This window comes from Lepidothrix coronata, unplaced genomic scaffold, assembly GCF_001604755.1.
Source record: "Lepidothrix coronata isolate B3197 unplaced genomic scaffold, Lepidothrix_coronata-1.0 Scaffold342, whole genome shotgun sequence".
In the NCBI taxonomy this organism is placed as follows: domain Eukaryota; kingdom Metazoa; phylum Chordata; class Aves; order Passeriformes; family Pipridae; genus Lepidothrix; species Lepidothrix coronata.
The window spans coordinates 350,806-363,602 of record NW_016690522.1 but is presented as its reverse complement, the minus strand read 5'-3'; the positions used below and the strand labels follow the sequence as shown (position 1 = coordinate 363,602).

Below are 12,797 nucleotides of genomic sequence, written 5' to 3'. Positions count from 1 at the left end.
TACCATTCTATATGATATTCCACCCATCCTCTTTGGAAAACAGCACGCTGTAAGGGAAATCATACAAACTGTTGGGCTATAATTCTGGCTATTCCATGTAATAAAATGGATAATCCACACTTTGCTGCATGAATGGGATTGTGTAAATTCTGATATTTGCTAGTATTTTGACTGATGTTTATAAAAAAAGCTCACGTAAAAACACACAAACAAAACATTCATAATTTGGCTAACATTTCCTTATCCAACTCCATGCACTGCTGTTCCACATAACTCCAAATATCAGTACCATTTCTGCTATTTGCCAGTCTGTCTTGTCTTCTGAATCCTTCACAAATTTTTAGAAACTGGCAGTGGCTCAGTGAATTTGTCTGCCAAGTCTATTGCCACCCCAGGATTCAGCTAACCTGGATTTACCAATTAGGATGTGGTATCTTTGGGTTTTGCAAGGTTTTCTACATTCTCCTCAATTCATTCTGTTTAGGAGCTTTTCCATAGCTCCTCATGCCAAAATCCTGAACTCTGGGCAGCATTGGAATAAATGGACAATTTGCTGAGAAGGTACATTACAGGTCTTCCCTGCTCAGCCCAGCTGCTTGGCAGCTGTTGCTCTAGCTCCAGGGCAACAGCAACCACTTGCCACACATATCCACACTGGGAGCTTGACTCCTGGATTTAGTAAGACTCATTCATCTCTTTCTCCCCAGAGCTATCTTCTGTGCTGGAGCACTAAAACCCCTTTACGAAGCTGGAGCTGCCACAGCACGAAAAGCTGTCGTGTCAAAACAAGTTTTCTCAAGAATAGCTCAGAATTCTGTAAGGTAAGTTAGTGTGGGCCTCAGATACTTTATTAATCACATCCGATATCTTGAGATGTTCTGACTACGACACAACCTTGAAAACAGGGGGATAAACAGTGTCTGTCATAAACAGATGCTTCTGCAGATTTAACTAGTGTGACTCAAGATTAACAGCCTACTCGAAATTTTCTTCCTGCCTCTCAGGTTACTGCTCCCTCAGGTTAATTACCCCATCTGACAACTGCACTGAAAGGGACAACAACCGCTCATGTGTGCAGTTGCAACCTGATATCTGCTAAAAATCCTAATCCCCTAAAACATACATGTTCGGACTAATAACTTATGGATCAACAACTAACCCATATGAACCATCTTCAATATCAGAACTAAAATGCTGCAACATAAAATGGCAATTCTCTAACACTTAAATCAGTTAACACGGAAAATTAACATGGCAGAAATTCAAGGACTTTTAATATAACAGCCAAAAGAAGCAAATAATGTTGGGGTTTTTTTACTCCTTACCCCTGTACCCTTTTCTTTACTTCACTTACTGCCAATTTCTTCCGTCTTTCCTATTTCTCTTTTCCGAGTGATCCAAATTTCCCTGATCCTTTTTCAATTCACTTTTCACTCTGTATTTGTCAGTCTTTCTTTTACTTTCTTGTCTCCTTTGTCATTTACTCCAGATCTCTGTGTGTCATTTTCTTCTCACTTCACTAGCTTCTCACTGACCAAAGTGGCAGGTGGAATGAGAAGCAGCAATGTGCAAATTGTTTTGGAGAGTATCCACAGCTTCGCACCTTGCAGCTCCCCTTTATGGCGAGGCCAGGCTTCGTTAAAAACTGATTTGCAGTTTTCTCTCGGTCACTTCACAGGCTTTCTGCAGCCTCAGAATGACACTTATACCTCAGGCACCACAACAAAACTTTATGCGCTTTCTTCATATCCTCTAGAAAAAAAAAAAAATACCCTGGACATCCTCTGTGAAGCCAAATGGAAGCTCTACAGCATTACGAACTCATGTCCAAATGCTGATCTTAATTATTGTTACCTACTTCTCACTGCTTCACAGCAATGTCAAAGACGTATCTACCCAGTAGTGTCTTACCACGCCAGACTACAGGCAGAAGATACTGTTGAAGTCCATCTTAAACTAGCTGCAGAATTTCAGTCTCAAACACTGCAAGAGGTACCAGGCTGAAAGATTAAGAAATTCCAAATGAAGACAAAAATACAGAACTAACGCTATCTGTTGTCTGTTGGAAAATAAAATGTTCTGAAAGCTTTATTCTTTACAAAGCACTGCTTTCAACTAATTTTAGTGTTGTACGTGATCCAGATCACATGGCTTCTTCTTTCCATTCAACTTTGTGAATCAAAAAGGTGTAAGGACAACTGGTCTAGAGCAAACATCAAGTCTATCCAAGCCATCCAATACATGTTCTTCATTCATTCTAATGTTGAGAAGCTATTCATTAACTTCATGGGCTTCAGTATAGGTCAAGCTAATTTTAGCACTAACACCACAGGCAAAGTTCAGGTCCATATTGAGAGGTGTTGTTTTTTGGCATTTGGTGGTGGGTTGGGTTTTTGGTTTTTTGTTAAGTTTTTTTTAATTTTAAATTAGTACCATTTTAGTTCAAGTAAAACAGATTGTTATTTAAAGCTTCTTATTAAATGGCCAAGACTCGTATTGACTTGGATCAGTTTCACTTAGATCATGCTCAAAACCTTTAAAAAATATTATCAATTCCCTTCTTCTTCAATAATTCACTTTCTGTGAAATAAAAATACCACATTTCAAGCATTTTTTTAATTCTACACCAGACACATATATTCAATTGGTGACAAAGAAAAGATTTTCAGCACCTGGAATAAAACAAATTTTTAGATGGCAAGACTGACAATGACATTTTTAAGGAATACTATAACTCACTTCTTCAAAATCAAGACCTATTAAAGCTTCTTATCTGGACACGGTCTGTAAAGAAAGAAAAGTAATTTAAGAGGTGTTTAAAAACACAACAATTTTGTGCTTACCAATGTTGATATGTGACTGTATAAACAGCATTCTCTGATATACTGAAACAACCCACAGCTGTGAGATAAATCAGACCGTGATTTCAACTTCCAAAGCAGAGATGGACTCCTTGCTGTACAGAAATCTGTTTGCCTTCACAGTCTTATTGCCAAGGAGTATTTTGCAACAAGATAGTTTCCAAAAACAACACTGGGATTCTGTAAGAAATTCATCTGAGATATGAGTGTTTTCTGAAATTCCCTAAAACACACCTTACAACAGAAGTAAACATACAGAGAGAAACATGCAGGAGCAATGTAAGAGACTATTGTTAACTTCTTTTTTCTACCTCTACTGGCAAATAGCCCATGTCCAGGGAGGTAATTAAAGACTGGACAAGCACACAGGGATTCTCTGCCAGTACTCTTTGTAGTGTCCAGCAATTGAAGGTTCAAAAAGATCTTCTAAGCCAGAGATGCTGCCTTTATATTTAGCAACCTTTAATGGATTCATCTTTCAAGTACTGGTTCAGTTACTTTCAAGTCATGTAAACTTCAACATTAATGAGAAATTTTTTTCTCTTTGTGCAGTTTTTTTGGGTTTTTTTTTGCAGGGAGAAGTGATTGTTAAAGAGGAGTGCCAGAGCTCACCTTCATGCCTGTGGAGACCACCTTATTTTGTATGCTTTGAGCCACCACATGCAGATTACATTCAATAACCTCTAGTTCTGGTATCAGGAGAGACACTGAACAATCACTCCTATTCATCCTCTCCCTCTGCCACTTGTGATTTTATGGACTTTTATCATTCCCTCTCAACCATCTGCCTTTCAGTCTATTCAGTTATCCTCATAGAGGTGTTGCATGCTATTCATCATTCCTGTCATTCTTCTCTAAAATCTTTCCCAGTTTTACTACATTGGGTTTGAGATGGAAGAACTCAGAACTACACACAGCATTCAAGATGCACATACATCACAGATGTATAAATATATGTATTATTTTGGGGGATTAATAATGTTTTATTTTCTTTACTTGCTAATAATTCCCAACATTTTAATTAAAATTTTAACCTCTATTAATCTGATGTTTTAGAAGATCTATAAAACCTCCAAGATCTTACTTCCAAGTAACAGCCATATATTGGTGGCCCACGGTATGTAAAATAACTGTTCTCCCATATTAGTTACTTCACATTTCCTGCACTGAATTTTATCCACCATTTTATCATCCAGCCACTCCATGAAGTAAGGCCTTTTCATAGTTCTTCAGTCATATTTACTACTCTGAACAGTCTCTGCAAACTTTGACATATTTCTATGCAGCCCTTTTTCCAAAAGGTCGTGTGAAACACATGCCCAGGCACAGATCCTTGTGGACTTCGTCAGTAATTTTTTTTTTTGCCAGGAAATGTAATTTCTTCCTGCTTCCTATTTCCTATCTTTTAATCAGTTATTTAACCATCTTAGAACCCTTTCTTCTATCCTACAGCAGCTTGCTTGCTCTAACAGCCTGGGATGAAACCTTGTCAAAAGCCTTTCCTTTCTGAAGGTCATTTCCATATTGCTGCCAGTGTTGTACATGTAGCTCAGATCCCACTTTACAGACACCTGAAAATGATTAAAAATTGACCCTTCCTGCTCTCTTGATTTTACTGTAATGCATTTTCATTCAAATCTGACCTGCTAGTCCCTTCCTTTCGAGTGTTCATCCCCTCTCATCTTCCCTATTGAGTGATATACACATTTAACAAAATTAAAACAAAAGAAAACATTTCTCGGTATTATTTGTTGGGAGAGCTTTTCAGCTCATATAAGCTTACAATATTAAAGGAAATAAAGCCACATAAAAATTAGTCTGAAATCTATCCTGCATTTATTACATGTTAAAAATCAAGTCAAATTCCACACAGGGTTATGCCATTTCCCTGTCACCTTCACACTGCAAGCCATATACATTGCTAGACAATAAAGTTTCAAGAGATCTTTATTGCTAATGTGAAGAAAATTTTTAAAGAATTCCCCTGCATACCAAAGGTGTACTGCAGAGGTATATGTTCTTTTTCCTGGGGTGGGTGGGGTGGAGAGGGTGGCACACAGGTGGGACAGACACGACACCCAACAAGGCTTTGTGTCTGAAGATTAAAAGCTCTGCATATAAAGCACCCCAACCAAGGATTTTGATATTCAGACAACTGAAACAATACAAATTTGGAAATGTAGTTTTTCTTACAGTATACAAATGAATAGCTCATGCCTAATTACATATTGAAACAATTCAAAATAGCACAAGTTTAAAATCTTAACACAGAAAATCAGATCATCAGAATTTCCAATGAAGCATTCATTCTGGAGCAAATAGGCAACATCATAACACAAATACAAACAATAATACAAATGATTTAATTGGATTACTTCACTCCTATGAATTCTTCCAAGTACGCTCTTTAAGAAAGCCAGAAATAGAATTCAAAAGTCATCTTTTCTGGCTGTTTTGGACTATACCAGTCAGTCATACTCTCGAAGCGTGATCTCACTGAAGCAGCTGTGTATACACAACAAATCACATTTGGACATGTTTCGATCCAGGAGTGGGTAAGGACAAACAGAGGTGAGCAGCAGGCTGTCCCTCAACACTAACACCAACAGTTGCCATAGCAACAGAAGGAATCACTGTAAGAGGCTGGTATCGATCTTTCCATCCCATGTTCATTGCCATTTTTTCAGAGTGGTCTTACACAATGGTACCACAACCAACACCATTGCACATACCCAGGTTCTGAAGTCAAAGGGAAGTAATGGTGGTGAAAAGGCAACAGGGAATAATTAGTGCTGCAGTTAGGCTGGGTACACAAAGAGCAAGCAGCAGAATTTCCATCTGAGTGCAAGCTATGCCAGGGGAGGGGGGCTGTCAGTATGTACAGGCGTGTTTCACTGTGCCTTCCATCTACATTTCAAATTTCCTGCGTGATCTCCTACAGTGCAGCATCTGCCTGTTCTCAGCATTTGTAACAAGACAGTGACCAATGTCTCGGTCACATATTGCAAAGAGTAGGATATAGCAAAGGATATTTTGTGCTTAGTTGCAAGCCTGCTACATCATGTCAGCATATTGCAGATTGGCACAGAGCCAGAAGGATCAAAAAGAAAGTCTAAGTAGACAAATATTAAAGAGATTTTTCAGGGTAACAAAGGCATAGCTCCAGAACCCCTCACAGCACAACTAAATCTATAAATATGGGATAACATATTACATGAGTATATCACAGATTTTGGTAAAGACAAACTTTGTTTCCAGTAACAAGACATAACTGAGAACTGCATTTAGTTCATAAATTACAGGATGGTATTTTGTTGATACTACCATAAGGCTTAAATGAAAAATATATTCTAAAAGGTTTCACTTTCACAAAAAACATTTCTTCTGAAGACATGCAAAAATGGAAGATTATTAGACTGTGTTAAGAAAGCCTTTTAAGACCATTCCTAACTGTATTTGTGGCCAGAACAGTTAACAGAATGTAGCCCTAGTTAAGAGCAGAAGCCTGCTTATATAAGAAATATAAAATATCATTCTTGTAAACAAGTAGATCACTTCTGCTACATGCACCCTACATTGTCCCAGTCCTGTAACAGCATAATAACATTTCTGTAATTCATTATATTTGCATGAAGCTGATGTAATAAAGCAATAGTAGGAAAAGTACCCAGTATCTCCAGAAACGTTATAGTTCACAAAGTGATTAACCTCTGAAGGCTACGTAGCACAGCCTTCAGAAAATGCACCATAGTTTCCCCAAGGCAAATACAAAAAACAAATTAGAAGTGTCTATATCAGTACAGACATTCTTAACAAAATTTTAACATCTATACTTAATAAAAATAGATCCTGAAAAAAACCCTAAACAATACCTACCGGTTGTGTACATCAAGATAACAACTCCATCATAATCCAAACAAATTATAACAGTATGTGATATTTAAGAGCTCTGGGAACCCTGTTAATAACAAGTCTCCCATCATAACTTAAAGAGGCAAATAGCCACGGGTCTGCTGAGGACCATTCAACTGCATATACGCTATCTTCATGTTCTTCATAGGTAGCTATTACACTGTCCTGAAGGGGCTCTTTAATCCTAAAATTGAAAAAAAAACAAAACAAAACAAACAAACAAACAAAAATAGTAAGGATTTGTGAATACACTCCATTTTAAAAGCAATATCAAGTGTCACTAACATCTAAATATGTAAAATCCCATTTAAAGTATAAGAATGCAGTAGTAGGTTCTAGGGAAATGTTTTATACCATATGTTTGCATGTACTTATGTTTTAGATAGCACACAAAAGTCAAGTCAATGCTAAAGACCCCATTTGCAGGGACAAAGTAGTTCTTACTCTCAACTTCAGTGAATTTCCAAGTCTCTCTCTCACTCTCTAAAGCAAGTTAAACTACACTGCATGATCTAAATGCACTTAAACACACCTTTTTACCAACATCTTTTTTCTCATCGTGCTCCACCCCTTCTTCTACCCCTTCACTGCTAAATGTATTCTTAAAATAATAGACACTCTTAGAGATGTGTAGATAGGTAAGAAGTTGCAGTCCCTAACATCAGTCTCTCCTGCGCTGCCATCCTGGACCCATTCCCTCGAGAGTAATGGAATGGGGATGGAGGCACCACTCTGAACACTTTGATTTTTATCTCCCATCGCTAGATTTATACCAGCACTGGATTATCATCCACTATTGTATAACTCACCCTCTCACTGCAAAACCCAAGCTCCTGGTCACCTACATCACCAAAGACAGACAGATTCCCTTTTGCATTGCAAATACTTACAAACAGATTCAGGCAACTCTCTGAAGTCCAAACCACCAAGAGTCATTGATTGTGCTCTGCTAGCTGAGCACAGCCCTTCTTCCCTCCATTCACAAAGCAAATCCCTCCTCTCAGAACACCACTACAGCACATTATTCTGTAGCTACAGGGTAGGTGACTTTTCAGAGGATGACCTTAGAGCTCCTTCACCCACAGAGAATCGTCTCTGACAGGAATCAGTCAGCCCTTCAGTAGCATCCCTCCACCTCCTAGGAACAGTCTTGTACTACAGCTGTAATACTCCTCACAGAAGCAAAGCCAAAGAGCCTCGTGAATGCCATTCAATCATTTAAACAGATGCTACAACTAGAGAAATGAGGTGTTGTTATTGCTGTCTTCGCCCTTTACTGCTGGTGTCTGAAAGCAGTTCTGCAATCACAAAGACTACATGGTAACAGTCAAATTGCTTGCAGGATATCCCTGCTCCACCTAGCCAGCAGAGCCAGCTGTGAATCTAACACTGCAATTAAAATTGAATTGGATTTAATGAAGAAACCAAAAGCAGTCTCATACTGCAGAATAGCTTCAGATATGTAGTTTCAAGAATTTTTATAATTTACTTGTGCTATGTTAAAGGTCAACTAACCAAAAAAAGGTCATAGCACAACCAACATGCACCCTCTGGTTAATTGCAAAGAGCAAGCTTGGTTTGAAATTCTCCTGAATACCTACTTTGATGCAAACCATCTAACAACAGAGAGCTAACAAACACACACAGACACTTCACAGCCTGCAATGTGTTTTTCTAAGTTCCTGTTAACTGACATGCCCTGTTAAGCGAAAGTTGGTCATGTCCCCAGACAGCAATGTGCTTCACGCAGTGCTCACCCACTTACCCACAACTCCATTATTCTGAAGGTTTCAGATGTCTCTCTGGCTAAGCAGGGGAGTAATGCACAGTGCACATGGCTGTCAGGGGACACGACCGACTTTCAGTTAACCAGGAGTCTCAGTTAACCAAGGGTTGGAAAAACAAGGACAAATAAGCTTCTAGATTATACTATTTTCTGTATGCTCAGAGCTGTTTCAGTGCTTCATTTAAATAACACAGTTCATCTAATTTAATTTAGAGAAGTCATAGGGGAATGAGTGTTCAGGAAAGAAGCCCATAGATGAACTTCTGTTTGGCATTTCCATTTATAACTATAGTTTTTAACTTTCTTTTGTTTATACACTGAATTTTTTCTTGGGTACAAAAGTATATTTTGTGCCTTCCCAGAAAAAGAAAGCATGTTATTCCATGTCATTCTTCAGGCCACATGAGTTCAGTTTTTGGTGTTGCTTTTTTGTTTTAAATAGTATAGATCTGTGATAATATTATATATAGACTACTTATAGAAGTGATCACTTGGTGATCACAACTTGTGTCTCAGGAACAATATAGAACATCCGAAAGAAACTGTCCATGAGCATCCTTTACAAACATGATGAATGAAAACAGATTAGTCTTTAAATTATGTAATGGCTAATGAACTCAGAAGGATTAGGCTAGTGAAATGAGCAGAATTCATTTAATGTATGTGAAAGATTGTTCTAAAAAAATTAAAAAAAAAACAAAACAAAAAAACCAAAAAGAGCAAAGTTTTTTGTGACCTTACCCAATGCTAAGATATTTCCAAGAAAACACCTCAGATTTCTCTACATTTTGGCTATATGTGTCCTTTTTTTGGTAATCCAAAAACAGGTTGAGGACACCATTTTTGAATCTATATGAATCTAGGGTACTTAGAATTGTTCCTTTTCTGAGTCCCACAATTATCTATTTACTCTCGATGAAATTTTACACATCTTTTACACATTTTTATTTATTAAAGAATCAGGTCAGACTATTCTAACTCCCCAGATTATACATATAATATGGTTAATGCAAGAAGTTAAAGACTTAAATAAATGTCAGAGTCATAACTGTTAAGGTAACAAATACCTTTTAAATATATATATATATATATATATAAACAGAGTCTACAAAAATACTATTTTAATCACAGCACATACTAGTGGAACACATAAAAATCAACTTGTAAGTATCTTATGATGCTTTTGTCTATTTAGATATTTTAATTATCCTTCTGTTGGTATCAGTTACCACAATTTTATTTCTCCTTAATATACAGTAGGCCATGTCATAGCACTGATGAGTGTACTTTTTGTAATACTCTATTCATAAAGTATCAATGTTTAAAAGAATATTGCTATACTTTAATGTGCATTATTCTTATCTCAGAAACTTTCCATTTTGTAGTTATCAACTCCTGATGAAAATGGTCAGGTTATTAGCTTTCTTAGGTTAAAGATGTAACACTGAACACAGAGGACTGGATACTAGGATAGTCAGGTATCTGTGGCAGATTTTGGAACAGGGAGGCGAGTTCAGGAACTGCAACTTCTTCCCAGTTTGAGAAGATCAGGAATAGGAAGAGTAGCTGTATAGAGCTGGATATGAAGTTAACTTTCTTCTGTGCTACTTTAATATGTATAATTCAGGTTGTCACCAAAACAGATATATCTGTTTTTACATAAAAGCCTCAGGCTATGGTTATAACAATAGCTATGTATATATAGCATGCCTGTATGTGTACAAAACAGCTATGTATAGCATGTATAGCTATGGTATAGCTAGTTCAGTGTACTACAGGTGTAGGTGCTTGGCCTATTGATCCCTTGATAGAACAGTCTGTGTAGACTGCATTTGATAAGCATACTTGGTAATCACTTCTTGTGCCTGTCAAGCTCAGTAAGCTATCTTCTTCCTTGCCCTACACCTTACTGCCCTTTAAAAAGCTTCTCTAGTTTCTTGTTTTCCCATACTATTTTAAAGATTTTATTCTGACCAGACTAAAATTCCTTTTCTTTTCTTACATATATTCTTCTATTGCACCAACTGACAGGGCATTACACTCTTTTGCCACTAAGAATTCACAGTATGAAATGTGCAATCTCTACCTACATCATGCATAAATTTTAGACCTGTGCCCACAGAGAGCTGAAACTGGACTGTGTTCTCTTTGTAATCTTATTCAAATAGCACGACCCTGACCAGCTTCTATGAAAAGATATTTTACCAGATAACTTTGAGGTTAATTGTGCTACAGATTTGAGAAAGAAGCCTGTTCGGCCTTGGATAATTATTTTCATGTAGAGAGCTGTTATTTCCAATTACTTCTCATGCTAACAACCACTTAAGTTTGCAGTGCTTGCAATTCTGTTTTGTCACCACAATATTCAATAAAATATGGTTTTGAGTCAGCAAAAATCATTAATTCCTTATCACCATCAAAATTAAATCCTCTTTAATCTAAAAATCACTATGAAATAGAAGTGAATCAATAGAGCAGCAACAGGTGCTGCAGCATCCAAAAATGAATCCTGAAGAGCATGGCACTGGATTCCAGAATAAACCATGTGGACGGCCTTTCCCTTTAACTTCAGGAGAAAATTGTTTCTGGTAAGATTAGACAACACACTACTTGCTTCTTCATTCTCTTAAGAAAAACTGAATTCAAGTATGTTTATACTTGAACACAATTTTTGTAGATAATAATTGGCCATTCATACTATTCCAAGGATTATCATTTTTTTAACTCAAAAAAGAGCTTTCTGAACTGCTTCTACAGGAAACAGTGTATTTTCTTTAAAAACAGGAAAAGTGTATTTTTATATAACAGGTTTCACAGATGTCCTAATATGAAAAATAAATTAAGGAAGGTATACCTACTCATGAGGGTTAAAGAAAGAAATAGTACAGAAAAACTACGAGCTTTTAAAGCAAAACAGTCCAGAAACTGAAAAGTGCTGCTGCACTAAATTTGGCCCAGGTTCTTACACATCCAATGAAGTAAGGTCCTGAATCCTAGCATTCCCCAAAACAGAAACTATTTAAGCTGTTTTAATTAATTGACTCTCTTGGTTGATTCCATAGCATAATCCTATGACTTCTAGATTTCTCCAAGACATAAATGCCACAAGCAAAATGGCATAAAAATTAACACTATTGACAGCTGTGTGAAAATATCCTGAAAGCCTGCCTCAGCATGTTTGGCAAATCCTATTCAAAATATCAACGCTGACAAATATCTCTCCTGAAGTCACAGATGCATATACAAAGGTGTTATGTTAGATCACACAGTTCATATGTATTATCATGAAACCACATAACTTATTATTCAAAAAGCTCCAAACTACATTTCTATCACAAAAAGTAGAAACCACCAGCTCCTTTAAATGGAACTTGACCAAAGTCTCTTTCAATGGAGAGGCCAGCCACCATTTTTTCTCTGGTCCATTCTGACGGCTGAAGATGATTCTAATTTTAATTAAGAATAATTCTAATTCTAATTAAGATTTTAATGAGAAATCTCATTAAAACCTTTACAATCTCAAGTGAGATACTCTGTACTGGAAGGACTAATCCTTTACATCTTTCAGCTTTAGATATATAATGGTGAGAAGAGCTTGTGTTAGATCTTGTTCTGTTCGTATCAAAGGACATTGTGCTTAACATCTATGGCTAAAAAGATGGAAACATAAGCCTTCAGGAAAAACTTTAAAACTGCATTTCCTAACATGAAATTTCTGGTACAATCTTCAAAAGATAACAAAGACAAGGATCATCTTAGAACATATTGTCAAAAAATGTAGCATAAGAGAGAAGGCAGCATACTGACCTTAGTAATCAGTTCTGCTAGTGAAACAGCAGACATCTTAAGCTCCTAAACCCCAAAGAAAGCTAAGGCAGCTGGTAGCTCCTACTGCTGAATTAAAGTTTAAGGATGGCTTCCTTGCTGGGACTGATGTATAAGCTCAAAATGTTATTGACCATATAAATCTTTTCATTGTTGTGGATACAGAATAGGCTTTTTCAATTAAAGAGCAAGTCCTCCATTATCAGTTGAGCCTTGTCACAAAGTTCTGGCCACAGAAGTCATGAAGTATGAAAACACTGTTGTAGATGCAGCATGTACCTTACTGCTGGTGCTCCTAAGACAGCAAATAGTCTTCTCATGCTGCACATTTCCAGTATGCCAAACAGAAACCTAAATAGTTCAAAATTCAAACCTAGAAGGCAAATAAATATGTTGCAATAACAGAAGAAAAG

The 12,797-nt window shown here is 37.0% G+C and overlaps 1 protein-coding gene across 1 annotated transcript in view; it reads right to left on the bottom strand.

Moving 5' to 3' along the window:
• Positions 1–3,423: 3,423 nt before the first annotated feature.
• TSSC1 (tumor suppressing subtransferable candidate 1) overlaps positions 3,424–12,797 on the bottom strand; it is a 76,655-nt gene continuing 67,281 nt past the window's right edge. The window contains exon 9 of the mRNA XM_017838461.1: positions 3,424–6,957. Coding sequence (XP_017693950.1) covers positions 6,783–6,957 — 175 coding nt within the window. The 3' untranslated portion in view covers positions 3,424–6,782. The remainder of the gene's footprint in view (positions 6,958–12,797) is intronic.